Source organism: Phalacrocorax carbo, chromosome 1 (assembly GCF_963921805.1).
Source record: "Phalacrocorax carbo chromosome 1, bPhaCar2.1, whole genome shotgun sequence".
Taxonomy (NCBI): Eukaryota; Metazoa; Chordata; class Aves; order Suliformes; family Phalacrocoracidae; genus Phalacrocorax; species Phalacrocorax carbo.
Genome location: NC_087513.1, coordinates 132654238 through 132675040, shown reverse-complemented (window position 1 = coordinate 132675040; position 20803 = coordinate 132654238). Strand labels below are relative to the sequence as shown.

At 41.4% G+C, this 20803-nt stretch overlaps 1 protein-coding gene and 1 long non-coding RNA gene across 4 annotated transcripts in view; one reads left to right on the top strand and one right to left on the bottom strand.

The window, feature by feature from the left end:
- PPEF1 (protein phosphatase with EF-hand domain 1) overlaps positions 1–20803 on the top strand; it is a 42084-nt gene that overhangs the window by 10999 nt on the left and 10282 nt on the right. For both annotated transcript variants that reach the window (XM_064474653.1, XM_064474662.1), the window contains exons 2-8: positions 391–580; positions 5124–5251; positions 6044–6095; positions 11741–11910; positions 13625–13739; positions 15800–15846; positions 19803–19969. In XM_064474653.1, the coding sequence (XP_064330723.1) occupies positions 517–580; positions 5124–5251; positions 6044–6095; positions 11741–11910; positions 13625–13739; positions 15800–15846; positions 19803–19969 (743 nt within the window). In that variant the 5' untranslated portion in view covers positions 391–516. The remainder of the gene's footprint in view (positions 1–390; positions 581–5123; positions 5252–6043; positions 6096–11740; positions 11911–13624; positions 13740–15799; positions 15847–19802; positions 19970–20803) is intronic.
- LOC135317949 (uncharacterized) lies at positions 6568–19807 on the bottom strand. 2 transcript variants are annotated; one of them, XR_010376511.1, is made up of 3 exons: positions 14698–19807; positions 8799–10930; positions 6568–7267 (listed from the first exon to the last, which is right to left on the bottom strand). It is a non-coding gene; the product is annotated as an uncharacterized LOC135317949 (long non-coding RNA). The 2 variants fall into 2 exon arrangements; XR_010376510.1 differs by having other exon boundaries at positions 8799–14796; positions 19353–19807.

Below are 20803 nucleotides of genomic sequence, written 5' to 3'. Positions count from 1 at the left end.
AGTAGTATCAGATGTAATTTAAAGTCCTTAAAATTCTTCAGTTCTGATTTTCAAATCACAGAAATATGCCTATGTAGTCCTTTGTCCCTAGTAGTGAGGCTTTATATAGCTACGCTTCAGATTAAGAAGTCACTGGTGCACATTAACTTTCAGCTAATGTGTCAGGAGTAAACTGTATTACTTACAGAGTTAATTTGTCTTGAATGGAAGCTGAGAGTGATCAGATGTGAAAAAGAAACCTAGTATGGTTCATCAGGTCCAGTTTGTGTAGCGCATGCTGTACAGTAATTTGTTATGAGCTGTAGGTACTTTAGATTCTGTGTTGTGAAGCACTTGTTTTTTTTTCTTTTTTTGTCCCCTTTCCCTCCCTCCCAATCCCTTCCCTGTTAGGAGTTCTAGGAAGAGCTGAGGAGCCCAGAAGGGTATAATCCTCATCACGGAAGGAAAAACACAGGAAATGTGCGAAATGCTAAGAGCTGAGAGAAACATGCTTCATATCAGCAGCAACTAAAATTGATGGGCAGCATCATTGGAACCATGGGGTGCAGCAGTTCTGTAGCTGACAGAAGGTCAGAGAGAGGTGAGTACTGCCTTTGTCTTCAGGGTCAGTTGTTGCTCCCTCTGTAACAGCAGAAGAGGATTGCAAGCTAACATTTCCTCCTAGTCCTGTTGTCAAAATACTTGTTCAGAAAAAAATATTTTCTATTTATCTTCTTTTTAAAAGAGTGCATAGCTGTGAGATGCTGGCTGAGGTCACCTCTAACATCTGGAGATTGGGTTAGAAAAGATTCACATCATCTGGGACAGAAGTTAAATTTCAAATGTGTCTGTGCTCGTTCAGTCACTGGCAAAGCATATAGGGTAAGGTATTGAGGGCAACCTTTCATGGCCTTTCACAGCACAGGATTCCTGGGGAAACTCCCCCATTTTCCCTGCTGCTCAGTGACCCCGATTATGAAACAAGTGTTATAAAGCAGAGCTATTACAATGACTCTCAGAATCAATTTTCTGCCATATCAAGAGCCTGGCCTGAAATTCTCCCTGACAGTCACTGAGGCTGTCAGTTGAAAGTCTCCACAGTACCTGGTTAAATGTTTAGTTAAAAAACTAATGCATCATCCCCCTGCTTTTAATCATACCATGCCCTGGTATGAACACACCAATCTTTCCACAGGCAGGTGGGTTCCAGAATTGGCTCAGACCTTTGTGTCCTTCTTCAAGGTTTGTCATTAAAGCAGAATTTACAGATCTGCCGAGAGCCCTGTTACATGGCACTGTGCATAGTCTCAGGAGATTATTACGCTGAACAGCCATGGTTGAAAAGGAAGGCTCTTTTTGGCTACCAAGCCATGATACAAGTCACAGGAAACTGGTGACTAAGAAGCAGGACTATTTAATCATGGTTACAGGGATCCGAGCTGACTGGTCTAAGAGTGGCCCTCAGCTTTGTGTACGCTACTTGGCAGTCACAGCAGCATCAGTGCTGTATCACAGCAGTGGAAGTAGAATGGAAACATCTGGGGTCCTAGACTTAACTGTAACTGGGAAGCGGTCCTTCTTCTTTGGGTTTGCATGCTACACGTATGTGTGCCTTGCAAGGCCTCGGGGATGAGTTAGCTGGGAATATTTCTGAGGGTCCAGTAGGTTGGAGTGGGCATGAGGAGCTGTACTCTTTCTCAGTCTACAGCCATCAATACACATTGATATGGAGCCAGGCTTTGCTACCCTAAAGAGGGCTTATAATTTTGTGTGCTTGTTTGACAATGTTTTATTCTCTCCAGCTGCTGGATGGTATTCTTTCTGTACTTCAGCAGTAGTCAAATGATGCTGAACCATCATTCTATCTGCAGCCTGAGGCTGTACATCCCTCTAATGCAACAATAACATGCATTTAACAGGTGCTTGCTGGTGTAGAGACCTTCTGCAACTGATAATTTCTTTTACAAACGCAGTTTAGCCTAGTGTGAAAGTCACGTCTGATTCAGTCCTGAGAACAACAGTGCTGTAATAAGTACAATTTAAAAAAATGACAGGAAATATTCTGTTAGATTTGCAACATTAACCATAGTGGTCGATATGTATCTGCCTTATGTGATGCCAGTGGAACTGTGCCATGTTAAGTGCTCAGGACCATTAAGCAACCCAGGGGGCCTTTAATGGGAAGTTTAATGGTTCTGATGCTGGAAATCAGTTTCTGTGCTGGTGGCTGTTCTTTGCCCCTTAGGTACTCTTCTAAACAGAAAAGTTGATGCCAGCCTTGCTGTGATGTGTCAGGCTTTCAGGTCTGCGGTGGTGGGGATTCCAGAAAGGACAGAAAAGATATCTCAGAGTTTATGTAGGGTACCAAGGATGCTCTTAGTCATACAAGTACTACATTTCCTTCAGGCAGGAGGATTTTTCTAGGACAGAGGCAATATCTGTAGGATGGGAGCCTTTACTGATTTTGGACTTGTCTGGACTAGAAAACTGTACCATTTTAACTATACTGTGTACTTATTAATGGTGAAATAAGCAAACAACATGCTATTATGGCACCTGTAAGCATTTGTATAAAAAAGCTTCCATACATTTATTAATAGACTCACTTTTCGTGGAATTTTTTCTTTACCTGCATAAATGTCAGTTTAAGAAAAAAATCATTCTGACTCAGTGGGTGCCACTCATCCTAGTCTCAAAATCCCTGGTATCTGTGATCAGCTAAAATAATTGACGTGTGTAAACTGTTGTCCCTCTAATACAGAGTTTTTCTTTGCTGTTTTGCAGGGGAAGAAAACACATTAGTATGGATTGTTGGTTGTTATTTCTTGTTTTGTTTTGTTTTTCAGTATCAACTGTTCATTTTGGCAACTGTAATAAAATGTAAGCATATCTGCGTTAAGACATTAGTGTTGGTTTTAGTTTCCTCTTTTTTTTTTCTTTTTCATGAATTTGCACTACTGTGCAGTGGTGATTGTGTCAAACTCTTGAATTCAGGAGAACGTCTCAGTTTTGTTTCCCTGCTTTTCCTGGTCGTCTGTTCACCTGCTCAGAAATGAGCTGTAGTTCTTGGGAACATCAGGAGATATCAGTATATTCCTTTGGTCCTTGTGCCTTCGATAGAGTTGCCCTGCAGCTGCTTTGACTTGGTCTCGCAAGATCAGAAGCATAGACCTTTTTTCTGTGTCCTGTGCTGAGCTATTCAGGGTTGAGTTCCTTAGGAAACTCCTTGAAGTGAGGTGTTAGCTGTAGGGCTGGAGGCAAAAGCTTGACATTTCTGGCCCTGTCTACTTATTTGGTATCCTGCTGACAATACAAGGGGAGAAAGGTAGGGAGAAAGAGGTAAGGAACCAGTCAAGAAATAATTATGTTCAACTTTAAGTGAGTAAATGTGACATCTCTTGAGAACAGCCTCCTACCTTACTGTATTTTTTTGTTACCAGGCAACAATATGGTGGTGGTGATGTGGTTGCATTGGAACAGGTGCAGGATCCAATACCCCTGTCTTCCTCTCACTGTTATGCAGTGATGTATGTAATGCCTCTTGACTGCCCCTGTTAGTGCTCTGTAGGGCTAAGCATGTTAATACAGAGTCCCCTTCGGACCATAATGTGAGCAAATTACTACATTTGAATTTGCCATTATTTCAGCTGCTAAATTTTCAAGGCAGTAGCTGCATTTTGTTCCATTTTTTGTATGGTAAATGGTGTCCTCCTCTGGATGATAAATCCATGCTTACGTATGCCTAAGTATATGAAACGTGCATTTATTATTCCTCTCTAGCTATCTTAACAAAAACAGTTAACAAACAACTGAGGAATTCTTTTTGCAAAGGTAGTTTATCTTTCTGCATAAGCATCCTTAAAGCACTAGAGATTCACAGCTCTGTGAAACAGCAGACATTACTGCTGAGCTCATCTGTTCCTCCTCTCCCGAGCCAATGGTTATTTCAGGCTGAACACAGCCCCTCCAGCCTTCTGTTTTCTCTCCTCCGTCCAGGTCTGTCAGTGCTGCAGTGATAACCTGTAATGCTGAGTGCATGACTGCCTGCCTTTCCTCTTGTCGTCCTGCTGGCAGTGCTTCTGCCATCCACATTTCATGCCCTGGCTCCTGAGAGCTGCTGCCCTTTGGGTGCCAGGAGTAGCAGGGGGGATTAGAGGGATCAGGTGGGCATCAGCTCCCAGAGCTCCTGTCCTCCTGCACAGCTCTCACTTGTGGCCACTGTTCACGCAGCACTAACTGCTTGGCAGAGGTGGGAGGAGCTTTCCCCACAGGGCAATGCACTCCCCAGAGCCTCTTATCTGAGCAGCTAAGGGAATGTGATCTGATTGTGGTGTGACTGGGGCCTGTAGGCAGCAGGTCCTTCACCCCAGGCTCCAGTCCTGGCCACTGTCCTTCAGTGAAGTTTCCAGCAGTTTTCCAGCCTGGGACAATAGTAGACACAACTTCTTGAAGCACTGAGTGGGATATGTATTCTGCACATAGTTCAAAATAGTCTTCTGACATGTCCCATTGAATTCTTGGGGTGAGTGTTCCTTTGTTCACCAACCTAGCCAAAGATTAAGCAACTACTTAAGCATCTAATCTGCCCTTCAATACCATTTGTTAACATTTTACGCTAAGGCTTGCATTTTGCTGGCTTTCTGATACAAGCTGTGCAGGCAAAATTTTTCATTTAACAGAGGCTGTTACAAACTCTGTCATTACACAATGCTCATGTTACAGCTTGCTGAAGTTTTTACAGCAGCTTGGTAAAGAAATGCATTTTGTTGGTAGGCCAAACTGCTTTTCTTTTTTTACTTACCTTCCCAAAACCCACATACTGCCCATCAGCTGAACATGGCTGACTTCTTACATGGGTACTGTCTTCAGGACAATGAAATGGGGAAGGTTTCTAACAATAAAGGCCTGAGCAAGTCAGCTAGTTTGGGATCTGTACTCAAAGAGGGAAACAGTAAATGCACCATGTATTCATTATCAGAAAATGCTTTTTAAGTCTCAGTTTTACAGAGCTTCATCTTAATATCAACTGTGCACAATGGACTGAATTTGTCATCTGTCTGCAAAATTCTGCAAAGGTAGCATGTGTACGTTCATTGTAGATTACACTGCATCCACGTGTGCTCCATTGCTTTCTGTTTTGACAGTCATCAGAGCTGCTATCCTCATCCAGAATTGGTACCGCTTTACAATGGCCCGGCTAGAGATGAAGCGCCGCTATTCTCTGAGTATCTTTCAGTCAATTGAATATGCTGATGAGCAAGATCAACTACAGGTTTGTAATCTTCTATTATTCCTGTACATGTTACACCCAGAAGACTGAAGTTGCACAAACAAAATGGGTATGTGGTTATTTCTACCTACGGAGCTCTGTCCTGTACAATAAAACTGCTTCCCTGCCTCACACATGAACTAATTAAGTTGTGCCTCTGTGTGCGTGTATATATATATATAACTACATAAGCAGCAGAACGCTCTTCTGCCTGTACAACAATACCTAGGTTAGAGGTTCCTGTAGAACAGCTCTGTTAGCTAGGGGTTGCAGGTCATCCCACTACATGAGTGATCTTAACTGTGGCTGTGAGGCAAAATACATGCAACAGAGATATCAATGTCTCAGCATGACAGCCCAGTCTTCCTTCAGGGTCAATACAGGGAATTAGGAACTTCTAGGGCTTTGTGTTCATCCTAGCACCAGTGTCTAAAGTCAGATCGGTGCATTTTAGTAGTTTCTTTCTATTGACTACAAAGGAAATCTAGACAAATAGTCTGCATGATGGCAAGAAGAATTACACCCAAAAATGTCAGCAGCATTGATACAGCCCTGGAACTTTGTACGTATTCATATAGTGTCAATCTGCTAATTTGCAGCAAAGAAGGAAAGGAGTAAGCCATTTTTGAAGTAGGGCACAAGTTGTGTCATCATTGTGGGCTGATGCTACAGTAGTGTCTTATTTCCCCCTAAATGGGAATTTGCTAGTAATTGAGTAAGGAAAGAGGATGTTAATGCTTGTTGGATCCCCTAAACTGATCAGTGTGTATTTCTTCTTTTCTTTTCCATTCTCAGCTGTCCAACTTTTTTACTTTCATGCTGGATCACTGTACTCATCCTGATTCGGGTAAGGATAAAAATCAAAGAAATACGGAGATTCTGTTTCAAAAACCTGATGTGAGGGAAGTTAATTTTTAGTGTGATGTTTACAGCCTATGGCACTTGCTGGGACTGAGGTTTGACTTCCCAAATACCGTGATAAGAATTTGATTCTGTAAGTGTTGACTCTGCTCAATATCTACTCAGTGAGTCAAGATGTAAGACAGGACAGATACCTGTTGTCCTTATGAGAATACTCAGAGGTGCTCAGAGTGCTTTCTTATATGTTACTGCCCTTAAGCTGTTCTCATGGCAGTCTTCCTGACTCCAATTTTCACAGCTTTCTGTGCATGTTTTCTTAAACTGTGAGATGTGATTATCCAGAAAGAATGTGTCTAGTTGGTTTAGGGCAGATGTAATCGGAGAAGTTGCTCTTTTTTTGTTTGGTTTGGTGTGGTTTTTTCCTCCCTGAAGGGCTGGAAATTTAATTTGTTCTAGATTTTGCTGCAAAACATGTATCAGTATGTGAATGACTAAAAATGAAATAAATTTAAACTGCTGGAGACAAATCTTTAGGAACCATCTCAATTCAAAGAATAACCTTTAATTTTTTAAGTATTTTGAGATCCTTGGACAAAACTTACTTTTGAGGTCAGGCTCAACAGAAGGACAGACTGAAAGTGACTTCCTAAGTCCAGAAAACAAACATGACTTCCCCGAACAAATTGAGAATAGATCTAATCCCACCAGAGTTAAAAAGGAGGCTGTCCCCTTCTTATTGAATTAGAAGAGAATGTCCTTTCTCTTTCATCTGGCCCAGCCACAGGTTATTCCAATTAAAATTTGCACAAGACACTTTGATAGCAGGATAAAACCACCATCAAAACCATAAGTGGTTCAGTGTTCCAAGGACAACCATTAGAAATGGCAATTTTTCTCTCTTAAATACTTTAGAGTGCCTAATGCTCTCTGTGCTCTGCAGAGAAAGAAATTATGTCTGAGCCTTGCTCCAAAGCCAAGGCAGATGATACAATAGTCGTTCCTTTGATTTTTTCCATTACTACTGTATTCTGCAAAAAAACCTGCTTTAGTCATTTAACTTCCTGAGAAGGAATTGGCAAACTTGAACAAAATCAGACACTGCTCACTTCATCTGCTTCTTCTGCATGCTGATAGCACACCTCAGTTCAGCTTTTCCACCTGAGTGGGAAAGAAAATAGTAGCGCTAGGTCTGAGATTTGGAAAAATAGTATTAATCTCTATTTTCATTATAATATAAAAGGAAAATTTACAGCTGCTCACTGTAGATATGATTTATCCACCTTTCTTAACTGTGTCTGTTGACAGAAGGAAGAAGGGTGAGTGAGGTGACTTGCTTGGGCTCAGGATCTGGCTGGGGTACAGAGCGCGCTGCTACATGCTTAGGCTGTTTGTGGGCAGATGGAGATCCAGGCCCCACCTGTGCACAGGGTGGGACGGAGGTTACTGAGGGCTACCCCTTGTCACCACTGTGGGGGTGACCTGTGTCTTGGTCTTGCAGATATTGGGAGCCGCGGACGTGGTTCAGGCTGAAACACATGATAAAGTGTATGGTTTATGGTAAAGCTCCCCTTTGTCTTCCTTGCTTAAAACTTTTATCTGTTAGGGCTGAAGTTGTTAAGAATTGATAACTGCTCCAAAGGCTGTATTTTTGTCTTTGTTTGTTCTTTCCCCCTTTCTAACACCCCATGTTGCAGCTACCAGAACCTGAAAAGAAACAGAAAGATTCTGAAAGGTACATGTTTAATAGTGAGATGGCCCAGGCCGCCTATGCAAAGGAGCTGACTTAGGGATTTTTTTTAGGATTTGCATGTCAAATTTGCGGGTTTTGGTTATGTTTGTCCAGCTACTGACTCTGTGCATTCCTTACTTCAAGTTTTTGATTGCTTGCCCCTCTAAGTGACCTTTGCAGCACCCATGCTAGCTCCACTGATTTAAGCAAAATCATTGCTGAATAAAGTGATTTGTAATGAACTGCTTCCAATTCTGCTGAATCATGGTTTTAAGATGTGAGCCATGATAAGTGTAAACATAACAAGCAGAGAGGCTTCAAATGGGCTTTGCTATTCCCAAGCATTTTCTAAACCCACGATTCTCTGTGGTTTTTTTCATCGGTGAGTACTCATTTAAATTACAGTGATAGCATATGGTTCAAAAGCTCTCTCTGTGAAGACAGTATATAATATTCTTACCAGAGAATAGGTTGCCTCTTCTTCTCAGTATGTGTTGAGAAAGCTACCTGAAGATTTTGTCATCGGTGTTTTTCCTTACATTATAAACCACTCAGACTCCGCTATTCATCTGGTTACTTTCCTCTTTTTAATCTTTTTCAGAATGTGTTTTTCAAAGAAAGAAAGCAGCCACCATCTCATTAACAGAGTAGTGCTTTTGATGTGATTGTTTATCTGTTGTACCCTGAAGCTTTTTTCATCCTCTCATCCTGCTTAAGATGTCAGTGCAGTTTAAGTTGTGATTGGGATATTATATAGCCGTGTGTCTTGTTCTTGTTCTGCTTCTGATTAAAGGCTATTTTCCAAGGGTTTGTGGGAAGTAAGAATTAAAAACTTTTCCACCTTACTCTTTTCTCCCTCCTCCAAAAAATCTGCATACCTATCAGCCTTTCAATTGAAAGATCTCTGGTCAGAGACAGCTGGAAACTGCTTTTCCAGCAAAAGGTGACCTATTTACTCACTTTTTTGTTGGCATATTGAGGGTGAGAAGGCTGCAAACATGTTCTAGGCAAAGTGGTGGGACTGGGAGTCCAAGGCACCCCTGGCTATGCCTCTCAAGGTCACCAGGGTAGGAGCCACATCTCCTGCAGCCTTCCTTCAAAAGGGAAAAAAAAGAGAAGGTGATGTTTTCTGCAGTTTCATTGCCCATGATGCCTTCCTTACAGCATTAACACCCTTCAAAGGCTTTTTGCATAGCGTGATTCTTGCAGTGGGCAATAAGTCACAGCTGCTTGCAGCTTACAGCGCCAGGAATGGAGTGAAGGAATAAATATTTGGAGCATTATAGAAATCTTTATCCTCTTGGGCTCAAGGTCCATCTGACTGTGACCTGTTGGCTGCGGATCAGTATCTGCCAGATGTAAGAGCACTCCTCAGGAGCCAGAGGTGCTCTCAGGTACCCCAGTGGTTAGTCTGAAGGCACATGGATGGTGGCAGAACAGACCTTATTTCAGAGCCGCAGAAATAGCTGATTCCCTGTTACCCTGATTGTGAATACATTCTTGGCAGTGGCGTCTTTGTCTTGCCTTGAACAACTCTTATGGTGAGGTGGTCTTGTCAGGAGACCCAGGTCCCTGGGCTTTCTGTGGTGAAACTGACTCCATGTAGCTCTGGGCTTTCATTTTTAACATGGAATATTGCTATTGTCCTGTAGGATAGTTGTATGGAGTCCGCTAATAGCGAAGGCTCAATTCACTGTGCTTGGGCTAGACTTCTGGTGTCAGAATACAAAGCAGGTCATTCCCTGCACTCTCTGTAGTTGGTGGAGAGATGCAGGTACTGGCAGACTGTATTGCATTCTGTCTTAAGATGGGTGCCTGAACTAGGCATGTCAAGAGTTTTTGTCCCTGTCTTTCAATATGGGCTGAAAGAGCCTTGATAGCTTCAACTAGAAGATGACTAAAATGAGAAGGGTGCCAAATCCTTCAGAATTAGTCCTGCGTGGGGCTTGTGGTGAGCTAGGGTACTTGTCGGCCAGCACACAAATCCCCAGTCTGCATTAGGGCATCCATTACTGACTCCTCTGACAGTTGAAAGACTGCCTGAGGAGATGTAAGCACACTCTAAGGCTAATGACCATGAGTGGCTTTTGGCGACTCATCCAGAAGTGGAAAATGGGGTGTACTTTGCAGAGATATGCACTACAGGGAAGGAGATTGGGTTTCTCAGCCTGGGCATGTGCCAAAAAGGAAGCAAGACTGCGAGGAAGGCAGGTTCATGTTCAGAGGTAAAGGGAAGGCAGCCTGCTGCATGCAGGAAGGGAGGGCTGGGGTAGGAGCAGGCATAGGCAGGCCTCTGCCTGGCTTGAAATGCTGAGGAGACTGCCGACTCTGAAGATGTCATGTCAGATTAGGAGAGCCTCTGGCCAGAACAGGCAAGCAATGAGGAATTGGGGTGGTCTGAGGAACGGGCTCCGTGGTCTGCAGCCACCTACTTCCTGAGAGGTAGAGCACAGAGGGAGATGCCATCCAGGGACCTGCTGCTAGAGCTGGGACAAGACTTGGTGCAGATGTGCTTGGCTGATCAGTATGTGGGACTGAGCAGTTTCAGCCCATGGGTGATGTTCTGGCATCTGGCCAGACAAAACTGTAACTGTGGTGGAAGACTGAAAATCAGACTGTATTTGTGGGAAACGGTGAACCCTGATCACCTTGCTGTTACTTGATGCCTTAATCCATTTACATGGCTGTATACTGAATGTGCTAATCAGCTAACAGCAGAAGAGCTGATAAAAAGGGGGGTTTCATAATCCAGAGCTGATAAAAAGTGTGTTTTTATCTATTTTTTTCTTTAATATGGATTTTATCGAGTTACAAGACAAGCTGTCCTTTATGAATCTCATAATTTATGAGGCCACATGCTGGTTTTGGCTGCTGCGAGTTTTGAGTCACAGCCACGGGTGTTCCTCCAGCAATAAATAATACATTTTTATTTCCATTTGCATCTAGTCAAGGTTACAGAAAACTTACCTGTAGCCCAGCAAAAAGTGTTTACAATAGTCATCTCACAGGACCAGCTCTGCAACAGCAGCTGCCAGAACACTGTCCTCTAAGGTCTCGTTCTTTCTTTTAGTAGAATATATGATAAAGACAATCTGCAAGAAAAAAAGCCTGAAATCTACTGTTCACTCAGTTACATTTCAAGGCCATGTCAAGAAAATACCTGATTGAAGCGGTTAGCAATGTTCCTGCTTTCTCCATGTTCCAGGAAAATTAGAAGCTCTGCTCTACTTTTACCACTATGTTTTTGTTTACTTTATTTCATCCAATGCTTTTATGGCAGCCAACCAAAAGCTGGCATTGTCTCCTAGTTGTATCAGAAAGGAATGCTTTGCAATCCACTGTGAACAAATAGGATTTTGTTGATGACTTTTTAAATAATCACTGGCCTGCTGGCATTTAGCCCCAAAAATTTACATAGAAAATAAAAGCAGTTAAAGTGAATCTTTAAAACCTGTATTAAAAGTGTAATATTGGACTTTAAACACATGATGGTCATTGAATGATCAGACATGACTTTTGAATCTCCTTGCTTTGTGGGGCAAAGAGAATAAAGTCTATAACAAGTTATGTTTCTCATTACCTATGATAGCAGATTGCTTCACAACTTCAGTGCAAAATGTTTTGTACCCTGACCACAGATACTGGCTGTTGGGCAGAGTTTTTACCTGTTTTTTTCATTTGCTTGGGTTTTGGATTTTTTTGTTTGATTGTTTGTTTTTAGTATTGTGAAAATATCTGGGGAGACCTGGAGCTCGTCCACTATACACAGCAGGAGTTAGCCACTGTAATACTGCAGCAAGTAAAGCATCAGTTACATTCAACCAGTTCTGGTCATGCTGTTACAGCCCTATGAGGGACCGGTGGAGTTAATACATTGTTGTTTTTCTTCCCTCTTGTTCTAGTTTCTCACATTTTCACCAGCCCTCATGTTTCTCAGGTAGTAGATGAAGGCTTATATTTACCAGACTTTGAAAAGATTGATGTTCCAGATTCCTATTATGGACCACGGCTCTCATTTCCCCTTACTGTTGACGATGCCAGTGCTCTTCTTCATGCTTTCAGGAATGAACAGGTAAGTTGTAACTAGTGTGATTTCTTTTTACTTATTTTACTTCTCTCTCAAGTTGTAGCTCCACAATCAGTTGAATCCAATGTAAGGCTAAGGTGGTACCCAAGGAGATATTTCTCCCTTCTTTTCCATGCCATTACCCTTTCCACCTAGCCCCATGTGATCATACAGGTACATGGTGAGCTGTCTTGGAGAAACCGATCTGGCTGGAAGCTAACACAACAAAATCAAAAGCAGTCAGTTCTCAGCCAGACCAGTTCCCAGATTTGATTCACTACTTGGCTGCATGACCACCAGAGGCAGCACTGGGAAGGGGCAGGGACTAGCGGGGACCTCCTCTTCTAGCACTGAGATTACAGTGATCATGAAATGGAAACCCTTAGCAGCTGCTAGACAGGGGTTATCAGTGAGGGTGCAGGTCTGGGGAAGATGTCCTAAGCTGACCTAGAAACTAGTTATCATCTTTTTCTGGGTTGGAAGTGCTCCTTGTGTGGTCCTCTTTTCTTTTTTCCCCCACCCGTTCTTTTTAGAGGAATTGAGGTGCAAGGGTTAATCACCCCGTTCCAGTGTGCAAGATTCCACCATAATGGAACATTGAATACAAAGCATCGCTAATGTAGCGGAACAGGGTGATAGCACAAATCTCAGGAGCTTGCTGCTGCAGCTGCCAAGGCACTGAGAAGGCTGTTGCTGATTCTTTCTCTGTGTTCCTGAGCAAGACCCTTTGCTGCCCTCTTACAAGCTGTGGATGGGGCAGGGAGGCATTACATGGCACAGCTTTGTTTGAACTTGTGGTCATTTGTGCTTAACAATATACTGTATAGAAAGGATAAGCATCTATCTTGCTTTTCAATTTACTAAATAATGGTGGTGGGTTTTATGCTGTAATTTTCTGTGGTGGCTGATCTTAAAAGTAGCATGATAAATAAGCCCACCCAGACTTCACCTTACTGTCAGCTCTCTCTCTTACTATGGTTGGCATTTTATTAAGGAAATGATTATATGTAGTTGGCCTGCTTTGTTTGCTTTAAAAGCATGAATCTTGAAAAGTAGTTGGTACTCATCTATCTCCTCTACCAAACTTCTGAAGAGCTGTGTTTGAATTAAAAGCCTTAAAAATCACTGACTGACAAAATTATCGTAAAAAGCATTAGCAGAGAAGACCAGAAGCTTCAAGGCTGCATTCTCATAACATCTTCACAGCGAACTGGCAGATAGCTCTTAACAAGGCAACCCTTGCCAGAGTTCCCCTCTCATTATTTTTGCAATTTGCTGAAATATCAGTTGTGGCCTTTGGGGTTTTTTTGGGGGTTTGTGGGTGTTTCATTTTTTTCCTTTTAACTCACAGCTAGAACTACATCCCTTTTTTTCCCCTCAGTTACTTTGAACAGATGACCTTATGCAATGATTCCGAGTGCTGTATTACTCAGTCTCTTATCCTTTCTGTAGATGGGAAGAGTAGAAAGAGTACACTAGAAATAAAATGGGAAAATATGTAAAGCAAGTTCACTAAGGGCTGTATATCCATTCACCAGGAAGCAAGTGCAAAGCTATGAACACTCCTAATTCCCAGCACTAAACCGTACAGCCTGTAATCATGTCTGGAGGTCTGTAGTATAAATAATCTTGGCAATACGTGACTGATATTAATAAAGCAGACAGACATATCGCTACTTCTAATACGTGTCCCTTTTCTCCTTGCATTTTTTTCTCACAGCTGCTTCATGCCCGCTATGTACTGCAGCTCTTACATGAAACTAGGAGAGTTCTCAAGGAGATGCCAAATATCACACATCTTTCAACTTCCTACTCCAGGGAGATAACTGTCTGTGGTAAGGTGCCAGAGAAGATAACCGCTTTGGGCTATGGGTTGATATTCCAAGTGCTTAGAGAACAACACAAACATTTCCAAATGCTGCCATTACAAGAAAGTTCTGGATGCTGTTTTTTTTCTTCTTTTTTTCCCCCACAAATGAATAAATTTGAACAAACCAAAAAAAAAAAAAAGGTTTCTGAGTCACACTAAGTATATTTTAAGAAAGTCCCTCGCCTCCTCTTCCTTTTTCTCATTAAACATTTCTGAATGAGTCAGTATTAATTCAGCTAACACTGCAGTATAGCTTAAACATTCCTGCACTTCCATCTCTAAAATGCCACCGAGTATTTTGCTCACTGGCTGCAAGTCCCACCACTTCCTCCTCTTACTGAGAAAAAGACTTTACCATAATAATTTACTCAGTAATTATTTTAGTGAGGGCTTAATAGGGGTGGCAAACAAGACCTTCCATTGACAGCAAGACTATCCAGAACAAATTGAAATTATAATAAACCTCTGTTTCTAAAGGGACCCAAGAGGATGGGTCAGTCTTTATACGACCAACAAATTAGTCTCACAGAATGATGTGATGTGTCACAAGGTAAAGAACTAAGAGCTCATTGCCCATCCGTTTTGTTAAGCTTTTGTAAATTATAGATAGAGATGCAGTATCCTGACTTGCCACAGAGCGAAGGAGCTGCAAAACAGAACAGTAATGGTGACATTAACTCTTGACAGCTAGCAGTGCGTGCTGTGTGTAATAGTGGGGTGGTATAAGGAAGAATAGTACAACACATGCAAAACAAATAATGTTCTTTAAGATGTGGTTATGCACCTACTCTGACAGGAAAGGGTTAAATGAGGTTTTGTATAACTAATTTGTTACCCAAACCAACAAAACCTCTCTCCAAACCAAGTAAACATGGATTCATACTTGTTCGCTACACAGGGTGATCTTACTAAGCAAAACGTACCTTCTCATGTTTGTATTTTGTTTGCGCTATGTAACCAGCACCGAAAGTGGTCCCCTTCATGCCGCTGAAATTAATAGCTGTTGTAACCAGAAAGATCCTCTGCAGAAGATGAAAGACCAATTTTTAGACATAATTGGTCCAAAAAGTTGATTTCCTTAAAATAAAGTATCCCTCTTCCCATTTTATTTTAATTTCAAATTAATAATGCAGATTAAATACGCACCTGAAATGTTTGCACCCACATACATGATGAAAATCTATCATAGCTTGAAGGACTCCGTAGAATGACTTCAGCAGGCTCATAATTAATAAAAAGTGGCACAGAAAACATGTAGACAGGGTAAAAATGTCACTTCTCTCCTTTCCTACTCATTGGTGGTGAAAGCATATTATCACAAGATAGGTTCTGAAACCGTTCTGTGGCTTTGTGTTGGTGAGTCACAGACATGAGAAGGTTGGTTCTGTGAGCATGAAATTCAGTCATATGCAGAGGGAAGCTATGCTGCAGTGATCCTTTGTGTTGGGGTGAAACCCCCGTGCCTGCTCCAAAAGAAGCCTCTTGGAAAGGGCCAAATCTGTCATTCCTGTGGCCTTAGCACTGAGGCATACAAACACGGACAGCTCTTGACACCCTCCACCAGATCCCGCCTGTAATAATCAAAACCTGGCCCTGAACCAGACAGATGTCAGTTGTGCTGTATGTAGTGGGCTACTTCGGAAATTTAAACCTGGTAGAAGTCTTATCATATTTCTAAATGTCTTTTAGTGAAATTTCCTGTTTTTTTCAGGTTCATAATGTATTTTTTCATCTTACTCCCACTTCCCTGAGTGGACCTTTGGCTGTGTGACTGGTCTGATCTTCAGGTCCAGCCGCAAAGAAAAGACAAAAACTTTATGCAAGACAATTGTATACTCTATTGAGTATTTAATTGCCAGCAGCTTCGGCATGTTCCTTAAAATGAAGCTAATCCTAATACAAGGCAAATTAAGGAAAACATGGGGTAAAACTTGTTAGGGCGAACTAATTCTAGTTTTATTATTCCAGTTTTTATCTCTTTTGTGAGAAAAATTAAGGGGAAAAAAATGTTTTTGTTTCCTGTAGGAGATTTGCATGGAAACCTGGATGATCTTTTGCTGATATTCTATAAGGTAAGTAGGCAGTCTGTGATGTAGCATTTTCTCTTCGAGACTTGTTGTTAAGAACACATATTTATGTCTGATAGATCTCATCACTGTTAGAATTGTACATGTGGTGTGCACGTACCACACACAAATCCTGGAGCAATTTGAATGGTGTCTTTGTTGTAGCTTTTCTTTCTTTGTATCCTCCTGCTCACTGTGAAGGAGGAGATCCAGGAGATCTTTCTCTTCCTAAATGTTGAGCAGGAGCATGAACCAAAACTTGAGGGTTCCTTGCAATGTCTCCAAAGTCCTGCCACTGTTTTATATTTCATATTGACTAAAGTCTTCTAAAATCAGGAGCTAACTTAGTTTCTGACGTGACACTACACTACGGATAATTTTGGCCCTCCAGAAAAAATGCAGAAGCTTTCATTGAGGCCTTCCATTGATACCTGCAAAGTGTTTTCTATTATTATTTGCTTACAGGAAACACAAAAAGAGTGCTATCTGGTTAAAAGCTTTTTAAGCCTTGGAAGCAATCTCATAGTCTGCACAAAATGGAAGTACCTTGGGCACCCTTTATGTATCCATGAACAGCTGCTCGCTTTTTAATGCTAAAAAAGCATAGCTCTGTTTTACTGATGTGAAAAAACCTAAGCTCCAGGCTATCTTTTCCACAATTGTGAAGATGTGGGAAATTTCCTATATTTAGTTTCACATTTATCTTTAGCATGAATCACCACCTTTTGTTTAGCAGATACTCTCTTTGATTTGAGCTTTCCGGGGGAAAGGGTTTATGTCTGATCCTTATGCATTCATCTGCACTGAATGGAGACTGAAGTGAGCTAAACCAGGTGTTTAAATGATGCAATTCCCCCTTGCTTCCAACTTTGTTACACTTTATCTGACACTTGTTGAATAGAAACTCAGCTGTTTTGCCCAAGTGCACGCCTGAAGCCTGTCAAAGTATAATCAGACCTTTTCACAGAGTTCTGCTTTTCTTATTAATCAATCAATTACGTTTAGCTGGCCCTTGGCTTCCAGTCTTTTAGCTGTTATTTTAATTAGACAATCTTCCTTTTTGAAACTGGAATAAGAGTATGATAAAGATTGGTTTCAATCATGGGACCTGGAATGGAAAAAAAAGCAATTTTGAAGATAAATGCTCGGATATATTTACAACTGCAATTAACCTGAATATTACTCTTTTAGAGTAAATGAGAGATGATTCTTTTTCCCCTCTCTAATGGATGTTACCAAGAGAAAAAAACTCTAAGCAAGGACTAGATCCTGACTTCTGTAAATTCAGAGCCAAAACTCCCCCTGACTTCAGGCACTAATGTTTACTCCAAGTCATTCTCTGTTAAGCTTCATGGGGAGTCCTTCCACCAAACTGAGTAAATGGACAAATATTTTCTTCATTTCACAGTGGTTGAGAAAATAGAGAGCACATGATAGAGCTGCTTAGTTATTTAGAAGCAAATTAAATAACACAGTATTTTCTCTCCCCTCTGAGCAGTTTACTCATCCGAGCAGTGAACCCAGTCAGCCTCTGGGATCCATTTTTTTTTCTGCTTCCCCAATTCTGTTTCAGTGGAAGGGATTTCTTCCTCCAAGTTGGTACAAACCACCTGTAACCTTAAACAAGAGGGTGTAATCCTAAACAGTGCCATGAAGAGTGTAGTGATCAGGTCTGTGCAGAGCTGAAATGGCTGCTGAAGCATTTTGGAGGCCTGCATGCAGACCGGGTCCCTTGAGCGCAGAGCTCTGTTCAGGGAACCTTTATCACAGCACTTCTACAAACTGCCAATAGCAAACACAGAGAAGCTAGCAATCTACAGCTTATCGATACAATGCTGCTTGTGATAGTGTGCATAATTCCTATACCTGTTTTGGGTGAGGCTAAGATAATTACTTCTTTCTCAATAGCCAGTTTGTAAGGTTCATTCAGTCCCTCCATTAATCTCCATTAAATTACAGCATTTCCTGAAATTCCTTGAAACCCTTGCATTTTAATTATGTGTTGCTAAGTTAGACTGTTAAATGGATGCTATGGGTAGAAATAGCCTGAAGCTGTAGAAAATGCAAACGACAAACGGAAGTTAATTAATCACTAACCCAGCAGATACTGTAATGATGCCCAGCAGCAAGTTGCTAAACATTAGAGGGCCTTGTTCGCCTCTTTGACATGTCAGAGGCTGCAACAGCCTTTAATCTAGTTTTGCGCTTACTGTTGGTCAAAACCACAGAAAAGGAAATAAAAACTGCATGACTGTGGAACTAAACTAAAATGTCACATTGCAATTGGAAGTCCAAAACAAACTCTTATTTAAAACTAAGAGTTGTGGGTAAGCTTTTCCTAAAGAAGAATGATGGAGTCCGGAGAGTGCTTCAGTAGATCTGTCTTTACATGAGGACTGCAGTTACATAGTAGCTGTGTGTATACTGACCATCTGATGATGATTCAAATGCCTATTGGTTTAAAGGCAAAGCTTTTATTAATTCATCTTTCCAGGAGCTGCTGCTGAGTCTCTCCTGCCTGTTCCACTCCTGAAATCCGCCCTTTCTTTTTTAAAACCACTACAACTCACTGCACAGTCTCACAAATTGCCACTCTTGTAAGTGCAGAGCAGGCACGTGCGTCTTCTAAGTTAACTTAGAAAGAGCTGGGGAGAGGCTATGGCAAAACCCAAGCAAGCTGTATTTACAACAGTCAGGATTGTGCTGCTGTGGGAATTGAGAGAGCAGGATTCAGTACTGCATGCCGACATAACAGCATGGGACGCTGACTGGGTCAAGAAAGAGATTTTTCCTAATGGATTCAAATTCAACATTTAATTGAGTCTCTGGCCAAATCATGCATCCGGCAATAAACCGGCTAAGGCAGTACACCAGGGCATGCCATAGAAACATAGCAAGTGCTGGACACTGTTGCAGCAGCTATATTCAGGGAGTGGGATGTCTTGCAACATTGCCAAACCTGTGTAGAGTGGCTTCCACAGTTGTAATGTGATTTTATAGACGTTCTATTGATACTTCTTGTGTATGCCTACTGTGAAAACAGAGGTTTCCTTTCTTTGGCAAGTCAAAATTGAAATAAGATTTCTGATACTCATGATCAGAAATGATGTAGCTACACGTAATTGCTGCTTTACTTTCTGTAAGATGATGGCACCCATTGACATGTTGATAACTAATCTAATGAAACACACCATCAATTCACAGTACTAGTTTTTGATAAGTCACCATTCATAGTAAAACATTGCTTTATGTCTTCAGAAAAAAAAAATAAGGTAAGAAATACCTGTACAGTCTCTCAGGTTTGTGAGCACTTAAGTATATCTTTGCCCTGGGCAGGGGCAAAGTGTAATGTGAATAAAATTCAAGTATTGCTTTCAGGATTAAAGCAGCTGCAATCCAGGGTCTTCAGAGTTCTGGATTAAGATTTGGCACCCTCTGGACTATAGTCTTTCTCAGTAGTTTTAGAAGCATACACTGCAAACAATGTAAATATATTAAATCATTTTTCTTACTGTGTAAGGAAACGTAAGAACCTTCAGACTTGTGTCAGAAGATAATTTTTCATGGATTTCTTGTCTTCCATTCAAAATGAACGAGTCCGTTCTATTTGCAAACGCCTAACTTCCTGGCAGCAGCTGCATTAACAGAAAAGTATATTTTAATAGAATGATAATGTTCCTATTGGTCCATTTCAATATATTTCAATAGCTAGAGGAGAGGATTAGAGATGGCATCATAAGAACAGTCAGAGAGGTCACCTCTTCCCTGGTGGTTCATACAGATTGATAAGGAGATTTTTGTTCTAAGCGGTGGAAATAAAGAAGTGCTGCATTTTAGATCTCTGTTTTGTGCAGGTTTTTTGCAGATTTTCTAGCATTATGATCTCATTTGAAATGCTATTTCCTTTATTACAGTAGCACAGAAGCGTCTCTAAATGTCCTTGTTTTTGTTTCCTTCTGCAGAATGGTCTGCCTTCAGAACAAAACCGTTATGTCTTTAACGGTGATTTTGTTGACAGAGGGAAAAATTCTATGGAAATACTTATAATCCTGTTTGCATTTCTTCTTATCTACCCCAATGATTTTCACTTGAATAGAGGAAACCATGAAGACTACATCATGAACCTGAGGTAGATTTTAGGGGGCTGGGGGAGGGAGTATCTGGCTTTCACTAGAAATGTTGGAGCTTTTGAATGCTGCTTTACCTACTGTGACACTCTAAACCATAAATAATGTTTTATTCTGAATCCAGTGTAGCTCTGCATCTTCAAGGTGTGTGAGGGGAGCAAAGAACATCCCTGTTACACACAGGCACTTGAAAGGGAGTCATATCTTGTCTCTGACCTAATCACAATCCGTTGAAGTCAATGGGCTTAGCGCAGCTTCCATCCAGAGTACTAAATCTGGGGAAAGGAGATGGATGGAAGGATTATATTTTAGTTAAAGCATTGGCTTTTTCCACAGCATAGCAACAGACATAATAGTATGCAATATAATGGAACCAGTAAACTAGGAGCTGGTATTTCATTTAACTTTTGACTAAAATGTCACTTCCCAAACACAAAGGGTGGGTAAATATCCTAGCTTCCACACCATGGAGGTCCATTAGTTGCAAGGTGGCAGTCTACCCCACTGCAGGAACAGCTGAGACCCTATTTTCTAGTACAGGTATTTGCACTCAGCTGTACCGCACTGCCAAGGCAGTAGGCACAGTCAGTGTTTCTGGCTGTAGTGGAAGTGTGACTTGCAGACAAATGCATTTCACAGATGATAGAACTCCTCCTCAGTCCTAGTCCCTACAATTCTCAGCCGCCCCAGTAGGTCTTTTGGTGACTGACTGGTGTGTAACCTGCTGTAGCCCTTCTATAATTTGATGCGTGCACACAGAACATATTGCTCTTTAGTCCAGGCATAAACCTGGGTTCAAATCCTATTAAAGATCCACATAAGAGAATCAGTTTCAC